Source organism: Corvus kubaryi, unplaced genomic scaffold (genome assembly GCF_017639235.1).
Source record: "Corvus kubaryi isolate FWS band 111438036 unplaced genomic scaffold, C.kubaryi_AGA036_p1.0 37285, whole genome shotgun sequence".
Lineage (NCBI taxonomy): Eukaryota > Metazoa > Chordata > Aves > Passeriformes > Corvidae > Corvus > Corvus kubaryi.
In genome coordinates, this window is record NW_024581089.1 from 23391 (window position 1) to 40368 (window position 16978).

The 16978-nt window shown below is 53.4% G+C and overlaps 1 protein-coding gene across 1 annotated transcript; it reads left to right on the top strand.

Annotated features, from left to right (window-relative positions):
- Positions 1 to 3369: 3369 nt before the first annotated feature.
- LOC121663928 lies at positions 3370 to 12181 on the top strand. The gene is made up of 11 exons (XM_042026763.1): positions 3370 to 3574; positions 3885 to 4142; positions 4301 to 4582; positions 4703 to 4987; positions 5094 to 5190; positions 8807 to 8961; positions 10196 to 10456; positions 10993 to 11277; positions 11363 to 11647; positions 11770 to 11866; positions 11997 to 12181. The coding sequence occupies exons 1-11, from the start codon at positions 3385 to 3387 to the stop codon at positions 12040 to 12042; spliced, it is 2241 nt and encodes a 746-aa protein (XP_041882697.1). The 5' UTR covers positions 3370 to 3384; the 3' UTR covers positions 12043 to 12181.
- The last annotated feature ends 4797 nt before the right edge of the window (positions 12182 to 16978 follow it).

The window sequence follows — 16978 nt, forward strand, 5'->3', positions numbered from 1 at the left end:
AGGGGTTGGTACTGTACCAGGAGCAGCATGTGGCTGTTTAACTGTGTCTCAGGTAACTTGCCTGGCAGGAGAAGACTATGCTCTGAGTCAGACAGTGCAACACCTGGGCCCTTTGGCTTGTTCCACCCTGGCCCACAGGCATCCACCCTCCATACTGACCTGTTCTGGTCTGGACTACCCTCAGCAGTGGAACGAAGCTTTCCCTCCAAGAAGAATGGAACAGTTATGAAACTGGTTCCATTTATCTTTTTCTCCTTAGTCCTTTCCCACAAACCTAAGTCAAGGCTGTGTGTACCAATTCAATCCCTTCTGCCCGAGGACTGTGCAATGAGATGCACAGGGCGAGGGGGGACCAGGAAAGGGATGAAGGGTTGATAACAAGCCGTAAGTAAGAGCAGTTATCCCTGAGTTGATATTTATCACTGCTTATGTCAAAAGATGACATCCCACTTCCCTGATCTTAGCATAAAAAAGGACCTTTACCAAGAGCTGGCAATGTGCAGCCTGGAGAAGAGAAGGCTCAAGGAGGCATTTTATCAATGTTCAAATGCCTGGAGGGAGAGAGCTGGGACACCAGAGCCTGGCTCTTGGCACTGGTGCCCAAGGGCAGGCCCAGAGGCAGAAAGTTTGACCTGGGACACAGGAGGTTCTGTTCCCCATCAGGAAACATTTCTTCTGTGTGAGAGAGACCAAGCCATGGCAGAGGTTGAGCAGGGAGGTTTTCCTACCTTGGGGATACTTGAATGTGGTCCTGGGCAGCTGGCTGTAGGTGACTCCACTTGGGCAAGGGCTTGGGCCCAATGGTCTCCAGAGTTCCCTTCCAGCCTTGGCCACAGTGTGATGTGGTGAAGAAGTGTTTCCTGAGAGAGTTTCTTTCCCTTGTTAAACCATCTGTATCGTGACCTCTGAGTGTTTTCTCACATTTGCCTTTGTGACTCTCTGCCCTCTCCCCCTGAGGGGGTGGGTGAGCAGCAGGATGGGGGCATCACCTGCCAGCCAGGACCACCCCCTCTTGCCCCTGAGGGGACTGCAATCTGCAGAGAAGCCAGGGGCGAGCACAGGCAAAGCAAGAGGCCTTGCTGTGCACAGACCCTGTACTCTGCACTTCCTGGTGCTTGGCCGGTGGCATTGAGTGTGACTTGCAGCTGTAATGAGCAGGAGAAGTCTGAGGGGAAGCTGAGCTTGGGAATGGGCAGGAACAAAGCCAAATTGGTCTACTTCAAATGAAGTGACCGTTTTGGGTTTGTCTTTGGTCCCCTGGAGTTTGTAGGATTTAGCAATTTTGTATCTAGTGATTACTTCCACCAGTAAGGAGAAATGAAATATGAGTAGATAGAAGTGGATTGATGCACCTCATCTGGACCTACTGGGGATTGCTTGTTATTTGAGTTTTGTCACATGCACCTGTGCAGGACAGAGGGCTGTGAACGGCCTCTCAGCTGCTCAGCAGGAAGTGGCCAACAGTCATCTTAGGGGAGACCATGGGGACAAGTGATCACCTCACAGGACTGCAGAGACAAAAGTCCCCTTGTCTCTTCCCTCCCTGGCTGCCCCGTGACTGTGCTTTGCCATCCTGACAGCCAAACACTCTCCTTTGGGTCTAGGACGAGTGGGAGGGATGCGGACTTTGTGGTATAGGCGGACATCCCCTGTGTCATGCCGCTGGGGAAGCTGGGGCCATTTCTGGGCCTACCAGGCCACCGCAGCAGCCCGACTTCTCTCTGGGACAGCTCCGTGGAAGGGAAGGGGTTCGGTGTCCTTTTGTCCTCATGTCTGACTCAGTGCCATGGGGTGCTGGAGCTCAGCCTGCAGCAGCCCCATATGGGCCTTCCCCATGTCCCTACAGAGGGAGACACCAAAAATGGCAACATGGAGCAGTGACACCTGGTCCCAGTTGTGCTTGGAAGGGTCACATACCAACGTGGATACCCCTGCTCCTGTTGTGTTTGGTTGTTATGGGGTCACCCCACTTCAGACTTCTCCTCGGCTGTGGTTTCAGCTCTGCCTTTGCCCTCAACATGAGCAGCCCCCAGGAAAGGGGGAGAGAAACTGCAGGTGATGGAGGAGCAGTGGATAGGGGACATCGTGGGGGGAGGCTATCTCTGGTCACCCCATCGTCCCTCCAGCACTGGACACTGGTGCCAGTTTGGACAGAGCAGGGGCATGGCTCCCACCACTTCTGTTCCCATGCACAGGGGACTCTTGGGGAGGTGGACCGGATTCCTCACCAAAGCTGCTGGGAAGGAAAGGGGAGTTGCCAGGCTGCAGCCAATCCTCAGGCCCTCCCCTGTGGGGGTGTTTAGGGCAGAGTTCAGGCTCCCCGACACTGTGGGGTGCAGGGAAGCAGAGAGGCAGCTCCCAGGCTCCATGGCATAGATGGAGCTCCATGGAAAGGGGGAAGCTGCATATCCACTGCAACTCCCTGGAATGGGCCCGATGGTGGGGGTCTCATCCCCATCCCAGTTCGAAGATCCTGTCCAGCCGAGTGCCACTGCTCCAGGAGTCTGATGACTGTCAATGGGAAACGGTCCTTTCCAGCCCCTGCAGCCCATCTTTCCCCTTGGCGGCGACCACCACACTATAGCTGCTCTTCGCTTCTTGCACCCCAAGAAGAGCTCCTGGAGGACTGCTTCCTCCAGCTGTCCCTGCAGCCATCCCTGACCCCACAGCTGTGGTCCAGGCTGGAACTGCTCATTACCTCAACCCTGGGAAGTCCCTTCCCCAGGATCAGACCAGCAGTGCTGAGGGGTCAAGGGATATTGCCATCAACTTTTCTCCATCCCTCTCACCCCTCACAGCTTTCCAAGGCCATGGCCCAGCTCTCCTGCAGGTTTGCCACATCGCTGGCTTATATAACTGTTGCCATCACAGTGGCCTGGCTGTGGGACAGTTGGGAGGTAACAAAGAGGCATGGGACCAGTGCACAGCCTGGGAGCACAGAGAGCCCAGACGTGAGGCCCCATGGTGGGAATAGGGTTTGCCTGCCCCCTGTGGGAAAGACAGCCACGTTGTTGTGAACCCACCTGGCAGCACAGAGCAGGTGGCAATGCCTGTTCTATGCGGGGCCAGATATGCCAGGCACGAGTAAGGGACGCTCCTATCAGGACAATGGATGCAGCGCATGGCCAAGTGACACGTCCACCCGAAAGGGGGGTAGAAAAGAAGACTCAGTTCACCCACATCACCCTGATTGGCAAGGTGCTGCTGCAGCAATGAGGGACTGCTCCTGCATGCAATGGGATGACCTTGCTCCCAATCAAATTCCCCCAGCACTCACAGCCATACTCAGGATGCCCCAGCTCACTCCAAGTGGGAACCTCAGAGCCCTCCCCTAAACCTCAGTGCCAGCCCCATTGGCTGCCAGGGCCATTAGCACCAGCAGAGATGCCCAGGCAGAGCCAGTCTGAGGAGACATCCGAGGCCACATCTCTCAGCAGTCTCTTCTTCCTGCTGCTGCACCCTCTGCTGCACACTCTGGGCCTCACTGCTGGAACCATGCGGTCCCCTTGCTGCTGCCTTCTCTCTCTCCTCCTCCACCTCTTCCTCCTCTCTGGGACATGGGCAAACCTGGAGGGTAAGTAGGACCCCTGGCTCATATACCTCTACCTCCATGGGACTCTATAGGGGAGAGGCTTCTTGCTCCCCACCCACCTTGGGTACTCGCTTCCTCACTTGTCCCCTGGCTCCACATCTCCTCCCCAGCAGGGATGTAGCCACGCCAGGTGGGTGCAGGGGATGGGAACTGGGGCTGTAAAGGGTGTAAGGGGCTTATGGGGGGCCCATGGATCCCTGCAACCTCAAGGACCCATCCCTCAGCCCCTCCACTTTGCTCAGCCCTCTTCTCCCAGTCACATCTCCTCCCTGTCAACCATTGTCTCATGTAGGGACCTTCACTATCCGGCTGCTCCAGACCACCACCTTCCAAAACACTTCATTTGTGGACACAGAAGGGCTGGGCCTGCTGGAAGACATCGAACTCGGGTCTCTTGATAAACACACATTCTCCATCCGCTTCTACCAGCCCTGGCTGCGCCCAGCCCTGCCCCAAGCGGACTGGGACACCCTTGAGAACCTGGTTAAGATCTACTTGCAGCAGTTCAACCATCTGGTCAATGAAGGGGCCAGGCAAAGGGATGTCCCCTGTGAGTGCCCAGTCTTCACTGCATCCCCTTTCTGAACAGCAGCTGGGAAGTGGGGAAGGATGTGATAGTGCTGCTGCTGTATAGGAGACACTGACCATGTCTGCAGGAAGGCAATCCCAGCCCCTCATGCAACCTCTCTCTCCTCTCTGCCCCACCAGACCCCTTTGTGGTTCAGTGCATGGCAGGCTGCGAGCTCTACCCCAACAGAACCTCCCGGGCCTTTGCCTATGTGGGTTACAATGGTCAGGATTTCCTCCAGTTGGACACAGAGAATGCCACCTGGACCTTCTCCCAGGACACCAACTTGTCACGGTATGTCCAGTCATCTCTCCAGAACTACACTGCCTTCAGTGAGCTGGTGGAAATTCTCTTCAATGAGACTTGTGTCGAGGACATGGAGGTGTTACTGCAGTATGGGAGGGCAGCTCTAGAGAGACAAGGTGAGACCACCCTGATCCTGCAACAGCTGCCCCAAAGCCCCCCCACACTGGGGCCAAGCTGTGCCCCAACGGGGCTTGCCCCATCCTGGCTTGCCCCACCCCTTTGCTCTCATTCCCCAGAGCTGCCTGTGGCCACGGTCTTCGCCCGCACCCCCAGCCTAGACCAGCTGCTGCTCGTTTGCCACGTCACTGGCTTCTACCCCCGTCCCATCAGCGTGGCGTGGCTGCGGGATGGCCAGGAGGTGCCTCCGGGCCCGGTGCTCAACACCAGCGCCGTCCTGCCCAATGCTGACCTCACCTACCAGCTCCGCAGCGTCCTGGCCGTGACCCCCCGTGATGGGCACAGCTATGTCTGCCGTGTGCGCCACCAGAGCCTGGGCACCCGCGCCCTTCTCATCCCGTGGGGTAGGTGCCACCCGTGGGGGATGACATGGGGCTCCTGAGCCACCCTGCCCTGCAAGATGGAGCAAACCCCAGAAAGTTCATGGCAGCTTCTCCTTATGTTTCCCAGGGGACTCAGAAGTGGTGCTGATCACAGGGCTCGTGGCTGGGCTGCTTGCAGCCATGGCCGTAGCCGCCATGTCAGTGCTTTGGGTGTGGAGACAAAGGTGAGTCCCTGTCTGTCCCGTGGAGCAGCAGTGAGAAAGGAGGGGAGGAGATGCCCAGGGGATTTCTGCACTGAGCAGCAAAGCTCTTGCTTTGGCCCTGCCAGATGCTGTCTTGCACTCCCACAAGGTCTCTGCCATGGAGCATCCATCAGCTGCTCCCCTCTCATTTCAGAAAGCACCAGCAGATGGAGGAATCAGAGTCCAGGAACTCCATCCTGAGCAAAGAAGCTTAGCTCAGAAGGGAGCCAACAGTCCCCATTCCCTTCCACTGCCTTCACAGCAACAAGAACTACCTTTTTCTGCTTCACCTAAGTTCTGGGCATTGCCAATTACAAGACTAACTCCATTCAGAGATGCACAGGAGAAACCTGGGCAGCGTTTGACTCACTTGAATTTTCTAAACAGACACAAATCCAAGTCGGAGACCTCCTCACTTGTTACACGTGATCATCTCTTAGCTTGTGGCACTGGCCAGTGCACCCACTGACGCTCGAGGGCACCTCGATGCCCAATGGCAAATTCTCCCAGTTCTGGTTCAGTAACACTTTTGTCAGAAGGTGGAAAGCTGTACCCTTCTACTGTCACTTTCTGGTATTTTTTTTCCCCTAAAAATTGCCTTTATTAACCATATTCCAGAAATATTTGCGCTGAGACTGAGCTGTTCCATACAGACTAACAGAACCTGGCCAGAAATGGCTTTACAAAGTGCTGAGTAACACTGAAATTCTGGTGTAATGTGTGGGAGCTGCAGATGTGTATGAAATGAAAATAAACCATTCATATTTTCACTAAGATCACGTGCTTTTCCTTAGCAGTTGCGTGGGCTTGGAGAGGTTTTGATCAGCCACGTATGGAAGCTGAAACACCACTGAATTATTGGCACTAATTGCAGAAAGCACCAAAGCACGGGGAAAAAACAGTACGTGTGTGCCTGTGCATATATGAACATATTCTTACATATTGCATAGAAATAAGCAACTGTGCACAGGGGGGTAAAGTGACCCCGAGGCTCCTAATAAAGGAGAAAAAGGAAGCCTGTGTCCCATCAAAGATAGCACACACACACACACACAGAAAGGCATGTAGTTCATGCTCCCAATCAACTTGAACATGTAGCTTCAAAAGGTTTGGTTTTATTGGACACCTTCCTGCAAAGTTTCCCAGGATAAGTCTGGCAGCCGTGTGCAAGCCAGAAAACCTGGCTGCCTTGTTGCCATGTCCACCACAAATCCAATGGCCAGACCCTGGAAACCACAAAGCTGGGGTCAGGACTGCATTTCTCTGGGAGCCAGAGTCACCTGCTGACATGACAGGGCTCAAGGACCTCACTGCAAGAGGAGTGACACCAAGCCTCTCCCAGCCCCTGCTGACTTGGGACAGACAGATGAAACTCTTAGGTGCAGGCATGCCTCCCTGCAGCCTTGGCATCCACAGGCAAATGGGGCAATTTCTCTCCCAAGCAGAGTGGAACATCCTGCAGCACTCATGGGACAGGGCAGACCAGGAGAGCAGGTGCAGCCAGTGAGGAAACCTGTTGAGGAAAGGTGTTCATGTGAATGACCTCCCAAGAGACCCTAGAGTACCACACCCACAAACACCTGGTACCAGGGAGGTGTCTGCAAGTGTTTGCTCACATTCCCTAAGAGACCTTACAATAACACACCTCACCCAGGCATTTTAAGAGGGTTCTTAAGGCACCTCATCCCAGCCCAGTGCACTGGGTGCTGCTGCCCACCCACTCACCCACCCGGAGTGACACCCAGTGGCACTGCATCGCTGTCCACCCCGCCCCAACTCACCCAGGCACGGCTCAGGGGGTTACAGCCTTCACCCCAGGGGAGATTGCAAGGACCAGTGTCACCTGTGGGGTCTTTGAGGACCGGGGGCCACATGAGCACTTCAAAGTCCTACAGTCCCCTAGGGCAGGGGGAAAGTGAGGACCAGTAATCACTTGAGAGGACTGTAAGGACCAATGTCACCTGAGAGAACTGTGGGGACCAGTGGTAACCTGGGGGTGACTCTGAGGACCACGGTCACTCGAGAGGACTGTGAAGACCAACAGCCTGTGTGGACCAACAACCCTCTGTCCCCTTGGGTCATTTTCAGACCAGAGAAGTGACAATACGAAGGAGGAAGAAGTTGTGAGTAAAAAGGAAAGTGAAAAAAGCTCCGAACATGAGAAGTATATTCAATAGAAAAGTGCAAGGGCTAAAGCAGAACTTTAAAGCAGATCCACTGCAACAGTGGGAGACATCTGGAGGAAATTCTGAGGGGGCAAAACACATCGTGACCACCTGCACAAGCCAGGTGCCCGGTCCTGTCCCATCAGCAACTCAGACACCAGTAGTGTCACATGCACCTGTGCAGGACAGAGGGCTGTGAACGGCCTCTCAGCTGCTCAGCAGGAAGTGGCCAACAGTCATCTTAGGGGAGACCATGGGGACAAGTGATCACCTCACAGGACTGCAGAGACAAAAGTCCCCTTGTCTCTTCCCTCCCTGGCTGCCCCGTGACTGTGCTTTGCCATCCTGACAGCCAAACACTCTCCTTTGGGTCTAGGACGAGTGGGAGGGATGCGGACTTTGTGGTATAGGCGGACATCCCCTGTGTCATGCCGCTGGGGAAGTTGGGGCCATTTCTGGGCCTACCAGGCCACCGCAGCAGCCCGACTTCTCTCTGGGACAGCTCCGTGGAAGCGAAAAGATTCAGTATTTGGATGCTACCGAGGTGCACCCCTCAGACTTCCCCTTGGCTGTGGTTTTGGTTCTGCCTTCCCCCCCAGTGCAGGCACCACCCAAAAAAGGGGAAGAGAAACTGCATGCTGAGGAGAGGAGTCGGGGAGAAGCAGTCGATCAGGGACATTGTGGGGGAGAGGCTGACTCTGGTCACCCCATTGTCCCTCCAGCACAGGACACTGGTGCCAGTGGGGACAGAGCAGGGGGATAGCTCCCACCACTTCTGTTCCCATGCACAGGGGACTCTTGGGGAGGCGGACCGGATTCCACACCAAAGCTGCTGGGAAGGAAAGGGGAGTTGCCGGGCCCATCCCCAGGTGTTTAGAGCAGAGTTGGGGCTCCCCAGCAGTGTCCTACAGCTCGGGACTAAGTGGAACAGCTTGTCACCTCCTCCTTGGGAGCCCCATCCCCAGAATTAGGCAAGTGATGCAGGAGTAGCCTGAGCTGGAGGTGCCAGGAATGGGAAAGGGGGTGACCCAAAGTATCCCTTCTCCCTATGTGGGGGCTGAGAGGACAGCAACCATCTTTCTCCAGTCAGGTCTGAAATCCAAAAGCCATTGTCACCTGCATTGGAGCTGATGCATCCCACAAGAACAGGGATAGGACAATGTAAAATTTGTGGGGAGGGGGAGTCAGGAGAACCCAGCTTAGATCCTTGAAAATCTTTTTTCCTAGTGCTGTTTCCTGGGACTCTCTTTCCCTGCCTTCTCCTTCTGGCTAGGCTTTTCCCAGCCCCAGCCTGTCACGGCACTTCATGCTCAAGACCTTATTTCATCTTTTGTCCCTCCCACACGTCCCCAGCCTTCAGCTTGGGACCTCTGGGCCCCTCCCTGACACATTCATTCTCCTATTGGTGGAGAGCCACTGCAGTGACGGCTGGGCTGGGTTGAAGCTTGGGATCCCACAGGTTCTTCCTCCTCCCACGGTCACTGCTGCTGCTTTTTCAGCCTTGCCGCATGCACCATGCAGCCCCCTCACCTCCTCCTCTTCCTCTTTCTCCCGATCTTCCTCCCTGGGATGTGGGCAGACCCAGAGGGTAAGTGGGAGCTCTGGCTCACCTCAACTGCTTTCACCCCCCCCCAACACCCTGTCAGAGGACCCCACAAATTCTCCTCAGGGGAGGCATGGCCAGGCCACTGTGCCGTATGGGGGGGACAGATGATCCCCAGCATTGGAGGGCCACCTCCTACTGTGCACCACCCGAACATGTTTGTCCTTGCCCACCCTCTCTCTTCCTGCCTCCAGCTCAAGACTTCTGCCCCACCAGCTCCAACACAGGGCCTTGGATCATAAGCAGATGAGACAAGAGTGGTCCCCAGCCGGGCCTTGGGTGTTGAGTTTCCCCCCAAGATGTCCTCCCCCCGCAGGGAGCCCATGGGTGCCAGGCAGGTCGCAGCTCCACGTGGTGCTGAGGGCCCCTTCCGGCAGCCCCTCGTTCGTTAGGGAGCTGCACCTGCAAGAGGCTGTTTTGGGCACTGCTGTCACACAGAGTGTTTTACCACAACCCCGTGAGACCTTATGCTTCCAGGGCAGGCAGCATCAGACACGGAAACGCCGGATTGATCTCTGGGCTGATGTCCTGGCTCTATCAGGGAGCCCCAAACCTGGACAAGATACCCTTTCCTTCCAACCATCCTCTATATCCTCTGCACTATGTGCAGGTCTTTGGCAGATACAGGTCCTGGCACAGGTGCTTGTCCTGGGGGGAAACATCACCCCAAATGAGCAGCGAGGTGCCCCTTCATCTGCTCTGCACAGTCAGAGAGCAGCACTGGCCAGGAGGGAGGCATGGAGGGGAGGGGACAAAATGCCTAAAATCCTCTGCAGGAAACAACCACTTTGTTGAAAGTAAAATAGAGAAGGAAAAAGAGCAGTGAAGTCAGAGGAAGTTCAGACAGGAAGGCGACCCTGAGCAGAATGAAAAGCTCATATGATCCTATGAAAAGGATCATAGAAGTGCAGAATGATTTGGAGTGAAAAGGACCTTTAAAGGCTATTCAGTCCAACCCCTCTGCCATGGGCGCGGGCACCTTCCCTGCTCAGAGCCCCGAACAACCTGGCCTTGAATGTTTCCAGGGATGGGGCATCCACCATATGTCTGGGTAACATGTGCCAGTGTCTCACTACCCCTCGCACTAAAAAAGATCTTTCTTATTATCTAGTCTGAATCCCCTGTTCCGCCTCCAGCACTTCCACTTCCCCCGTTTTCCCTTTAGCACCTCCACACATCTCCTTCCTGCACCCTTTCCCATCTCCATCCTTTCTCCTAGCAGAGCCACAGGTTATCCAGTACCTCCTGACTAGCTTCTTTGCCAACATCAGCTCTGCTGAGGTGTCATGCGTGGCAGTCGTGGAGGACATACCCATCTTTGCACTGGATCCTGCCAACTGGAGCATCCACTTCTACTGGTCCTGGGCCAGCCAGGCTGCAACTGAGGGTGACGGGGAAAAGATATTGTCCCAGTATAGAGTCGCTCTGCGCAATATGATCCGATTTGTGCACGACACAGTTCAGCAGACCAAACAGCACTGTGAGTATGGGAACGAGCCCTGCCAGAGCCCTAGTCCTTCTCCCCAGGTTCCGTCTGTGGCCTCCTCCCCATCAGGATGGCATTTGCACGGTGTCTCACAGGGTGCAACAGCTCCTGAAGCACTGCAGCTGCTGGAACTGGCAGGAGTGGGTAGGGCAGCAGACCAAAAATACCCCTTGGGGCTTCTGCCATCTGGCACAGGGAACCCCTCTGCATGTCAGGGAGCTGCCGCCAAATTTACTGGAGCTGCAGGATTGACACCGCAAAGATCATGAAAGAGAAAACTGGGGGCAAGTATTTTGGGGAACAGAATTCTTTCTAAGCAAGCACTCCACACTGGTATCCACTCCATTCTTCCAAGGGGCCTGAGGGCTTGCAGGGTGTCCAGGGTCTCCTGAAGCATGGCGTTATGCCCTGCTGCCCATTGCACCCCGCTCTCCACTGCACCCCTGTATGTGCCCTCAGCCACATCCCACCTCATGCCTCCCACGTTTCACATGCTCATGAGACCTCTCCACTGGCTTTGCCCTTGGCAGACCCATTGGTGGTCCAGTTACGTGCAGGCTGTGCGCTGTACCCCAACAGGACAAGCCGGGGCTTCCTGGATATCGGCTGGGATGGCAGAGACCTCGTAGCTTTTGAGGTAGATAAACAGCGCTGGGAGGCCCGGCAGCCATTCCAGCTGGCAGAGCTGGTCAGCAAGAGCCTCAACAGGCAGAAGTCCGTCACAGTGCTCTTGGAGTACCTTCTCTCCATCAAGATCTGCCAGAGCAACGTCCTCTCCCTGAAGCGGTATGGGAGGGCAGCACTGGAGAGACAAGGTGAGACCACCCTGATCCTGCAACAGCCGCCCCAAAGCCCCCCACACAACGAGGCTTGCCCCACCCCTTTGCTCTCATTCCCCAGAGCTGCCTGTGGCCACGGTCTTCGCCCGCACCCCCAGCCTAGACCAGCTGCTGCTCGTTTGCCACGTCACTGGCTTCTACCCCCGTCCCATCAGCGTGGCGTGGCTGCGGGATGGCCAGGAGGTGCCTCCGGGCCCGGTGCTCAACACCAGCGCCGTCCTGCCCAATGCTGACCTCACCTACCAGCTCCGCAGCGTCCTGGCCGTGACCCCCCGTGATGGGCACAGCTATGTCTGCCGTGTGCGCCACCAGAGCCTGGGCACCCGCGCCCTTCTCATCCCGTGGGGTAGGTGCCACCCATGGGTGATGGGATGCAGGCTGCAGATAGCAGCCACTGGCCCTGTGATAGGCAGCTCCTGACTGGTGCTGCCATCCTCACACAGATGCCCTCTTCTCTCCCTGTCTCAGAAAACCGCAGCAGAGCTCCAACTGCCAGCATCACCATTGCAGTGCTGCTTCTTGTGGCCATAGCCTCTGCCGGGGGATTTTGGTGGTGGAAGCGCAGGTGAGCTCTCCCTCCCATCACCTGCTGTAAGATTTACGGGCATGTAGGTTGGTCCAGGGGTTGCAGCAGCAGCTCCGTAGGGGTGAACTCCCTGGCTGTCAGCATGGTTCATGGTGTCCCTCCTTTGCAGGAAAGGTAACGAGGCTACATGGGAGACCCAGGAATTCATCATTTGAGACCTGGTTGTCCACCCAGCAAAAACCGCTTGCTCTCCCTTCTTACTTCGTGTCCCGTCCCTGACCCATCAGGACCGACACGGTTTTGTTCTGGAAAACCACCGCATTAAACAGCTACAAACTTCCCCTAATGCACATAGCTCTCGTGTCTCTCACCCTTCTTCCCCCTCAGGAGCTTTTCCGAGGAAACCCCTCAGTGCACTACAGAGACTCCGTATTGCAGCCAGGAAGACTCTTCCTTTCCCTGGACTGTGGTTGGTCTCCACCCGGCATGTCAGGAGAAGCCAGTCCTCTGACAGCCCCTCCCACATCTCTCCATGGCCAGTGCGTGTTCCTGACAGGGCAGTCACAACCTGAGACCAGACCACTGTGGGGCTGCTGAGTGAGATGTGGGATGGAGCAGGCCACGAACCAGGGAGAGATGGAGAGAAGTAAGCTGTTTCACTGAGGAGAGAAGGGGAAGGGAGGACAAGTGACACCCCGACATAGGAAGGCATTTTGAGCACATCGAGCTGCTCCAGGGCTGATCTCATCCTCTGTCCAGAATGGTTTTAGATCAGGGTCTCCTCCACTCCTGACTCCTGCCCCCATGCCTGCCTCCTGTCTCTGTAAGAGCTGGAAGGATGGGGGATTGTCACCCTTCCACTATGCCTGAGAGCCATGAAAGAGAGACACTGAGGCTCTGGGAGGCTCTGAGCAACACACCTCACAGCAGGACATGGAATGTGGATTGTCATCAGCTCATTACGTATTGTCCATTGCTCCTTCCTCCTCATCCTGCTCCAGTGTGGAGTCCCACTCATAGGAGACAATCTTCCACAAATTTCTTCAGCATGGGTCCTTTCCATGGGCTGCAGTTCTTCACAAACTGCTGCAGCATGGGTCTTTTCTATGGGGTCAGTCCTTCAGAAACAGGCTGCTCCAGCATGGATTCTCCTCAAGGCCACAAGTCCTGCCAGGAACCTGCTCCAGCACAGCGTCACAGTCTCTCCCAGGCACACCCCCCTGCTAGGGCATTGGGCTTCTCCAAAGGCTGCAGGTGGATGTCGGCAGGTGTGGACCTTCATGGGCTGCTGCAGGACAGCTGCTTCACCATGCTCTTCACCACAGGCTGCAACGAGCACCATCTCTGCTCAGTTGCCTGGAGCCAACAGAGTCCCTGCCTTAACGCGCCCGAGCGAGCTGCCAACGATGACCCGTGCGACACCTGACGTCACCTGGTGCCCAGCAGATCCCCGGCGCCACCGCCCCGCCCGCTTCGCGCTTCCATTGGCCATATCACGGCCCGTTCGCCAATGGCATTCGTGCTCCTCCTGCATCACCGGTCGCCGGGCGGGCCTGGGGCAAGCACGGCGGAGTGGTGGCGCTGACCCGGACCCCCCATCCCTGCCCTCGGCCCCATCCAAACCCCGGCCTGCGCTTCCAAGCATTCACTATGACTTCCCCCCGATTCCTCAGGCCGCCAGATCCAGGCCTCAGCCTCCCCCAGTACTGAAGAGCCGGGGATGACCCCAAGGTGTTTCCCGCCTCAGCTCTAGATTTCAAGATAAAGGCAAAAAACCAGGAGGATGTTTGCAATTGTCAGGCCTGCTTGAAAACTCAAAGCCGTGCTGCGCCACCTGTCTGGGGGAGCCAGAGAGACACGGTGAAATAATCCAACCATTTGGTCCAGAATGATCAGAGCTCTGTGGACCTCACTGTCATCCCATTGTTTCCCTCTCTCTTTCTGTATGCACATACCTATGTGTATGTACACAAAGTGTGCGTATAAAAATAATGAAAAATTAAGCTTTCAAATTTCATACTAAAGCAATAAAGACTCCATTTGGGTAGGTTATCCTGCAATTCCCACTTCTTCTGTGAAACATCTCTCATACCCATTGCCAGTGGGTATGCCAGGCAAGAAATCTGAGACACCAAGGTACAGTCATCTTTGGGGACTGACACCACCAAAACTGCTTCTAATAAACTCAAGGGTAAAGCCTTTATTGTAAAATAAATTAATTGATGGATATTATAAACGGAAAAGATTAAAACTTACCTGATCTGTGAACCTTTTGTCCCTCATTCAAACATGGTCTCTGAACGCATTCAAAACCTTCTCACCAGTACCTGTTTATTCACAGCTGGCTGCAAACCAGGCACAAACGCCTCAGGGGCCGGAGGGCACCTTTGAACGGATATTTGGACTCTGATCTAGCCGTACCCTATAGCCCTACTAATGACCTTGAGAAAGAACAAGGCCTATACACTAATAATCAGGGTTTCTTAGGCCTTTGGTTTCTCCCAGATGGTCACTAATCCCCAGAAGATGCTTTCCCGCCTAAGTTGTTAATGCCTGATTAACCCCACATATCTCTGCCATAGATACAAGTTTTCTATTCCCCCTTAAAGGCACTGAAGACCCCAATACTTTCCAATCAAGGCACATACTTTCCAAGAGGCACAGCAGCCTATCAGTTACAATCCAGTTACTGGGAAATAAGATCCATGTGGAGTATACCTATGTCAGATGACACTTTGTACATCTGCAGAAAATGCATTAGCCATTAAAAACCTGCTGATCCCAGGACTGTATATACATTCCAGATCCCTCTCTCAGTGTTCCAATGGAAGTTACAATGCAGATGAAGACTGTCAGATTTGGTAACCTTTCTTGAAAAATATGTTTTCTCAGGACTTCCTTCAGCTCAACCAAGCTGAGCAGCAAAGAGCAACCATGAATAAGTGGTTAATAAATTACTTTCTTTTCACTCGTAGTGGGCGACTCAGTCTTACCTCCTGCATCCATGATAACTGTTAAAAATTACCAAATCCTTCTGGCTATGGCACACAGCACAGGTTTCACAGCATCTTTTTTCAGCCCTGTGGAGAGAGGGGGTATTTTGAGCCCCATTTTAGAGAGAAGGAGCTAAAGCAAAGGGAGAGGAGTTAATCCTCCCTCATTTTGCATGCTCATGTCAAATAAACTGATCTGGTTTTCCAGAGCACATGAAAGGATGTAGGTGACCCTCCCACTACTCCTCATATGGGGGAGATACCACATGCATTTCTGCCAGCAAGGTGTTAAGCTTTTCACCTGATGCCAGTTCCTCCAGACCTGCTTGTTAAGCTTTTCTGTCTTAGGCAATTTCTCCATCACCTTCTTCAGCAATGCCTACCGTATTCCTGGTCTGGAAAAACGAATTACCACCTTCCCTTCCATGCTTTCCACAGTAGCTCAGCAGAGCGGGAAGTGCATTTGCATCCACAATTTACGACAGAGAAACCTAAACTGTTCTTTCCAAGCTACTTCCTGTTTGGAGAAAACATATTTAGATAAGGAGGGAGAGCTATCTCTCTGTCATTTATTTCCTACAAATTATCTGAACTTAGTTAATTCTGGCCTGACTTCTGGAAGCTCATCCATCCTTGGCTAATTACACATCTCTTTATTGCCTTCTCTGGTTTGTAGAGAATAATCAGTAGCATGCTTATTTTAGCTTATCTGGCTGCTGGAATCACTCAGTCCCGTACACCACATCATCTTCCACCAGCTCAGACCCATGTCCATGGTCCATACAGCTCACTTGGAATGTCTCCCTGACTATAGCCTCTTTTAGCTTCACTTTTGCTACCCGCTCACAACTGTCTGTACTGGGACTGCAGCTCCTGTGAATCCGTGCTTGTGCAAATGGGTTGTGCCTGATGTTTTAAAGATTTGTTTCCCCAGACCTAAAGGCAGCATCGTGTGGAACGGCAGAGAGATAAAGGGCAGCAGTTCTGCTGTGGAAGCCTGGGACCAAGGGCTCTTGCCAGTAGAGGCGACAGTTTGCCACCTGGGGAAGCTGCTTTTCCTTTGCCTGTCTTTCTCATGCTGCTGGAAAGAGAAATGGCTTCTGTGAAGGGAAGAGGAGCATTTTAACTGGCAGTGAGCAAAATTGAAGGCAGTAACAGCTCTAGCAACTGTAATTCTGAGGGCAACACAGATGGACTTAAATACCAGAGTAAAGCTGAAATCTGAAAATCTCTCTCTCTCTCCTTCCTCTCTCCTTTCTCCCTCTCCCACCAGCCAGAGCGATCTGAGCATTTGTGCTAATTCATCAGCTGATTCAGATCTTTGCTTGGAAATTTTGTTGCAGATGACAGAGGTCACCTTAAGTCAACAGTCATAGTCCCTATGATAATAGCCTGAGGATGGAGATACCAGCTTCCTTTAGGTACTGGGATCTGGTTTCCTTCATACTGGCGTTTTGTTTTTTTTTTTTTTTTTGGCAGGGTGGATTTTTGTTTCGGGTTTTTTTTGTGTTTTGGGGGTCTTTTTAAATTTCTTTTGACAATCTGCGTATAGAGACTTCAACCAAAGAGAAATACATAGTATGCTGAGCAATAGTATGCTAAATTTTAATCCTCATAGCTGTGATAAACAGGGAAAGAGCATTCAAGTCATTACTGCAATCTTCATTAAGTATGTTGGTGCTGACAGACTATTTCTCTGGAATTGACTGTGGTTGTTGTGTAAAAGAGAAGGAAAAAGCTTTTATTCTCCTAAAACCCCCTTTGGATATTTCCAAGGTGATTCCTTTTTTTTTCTCCAGAATGAGTTTTAATACTTTGAAAAAGAATGGTTTTTTTTTCTCTGGCATAGGCTACCTGTACTGAACAGTCTAGAGGATTTTAAGTTCATTTTCACCTAGCCGTGAATTTTCTCTGATCTACTTGTTCATCTAAACTGTGTATTAGCTTCAGTGGAACTGTAACCAGGTTCATAAATGATCTGGTCAAAGTTTAAAACCTATTCAAACCTACAAGAGCTACCCGAACCCCACCTTAGAATGAAAGATCTGAATTCCAAGGCACCACCCCCTTGGCAAGCTACACTAGCAAACTGCACTCTCGAAATTTGGATACCTAGGTCGAAATTGGAGAGGTTTTTTCTCCTGGATGAGCTGATCCC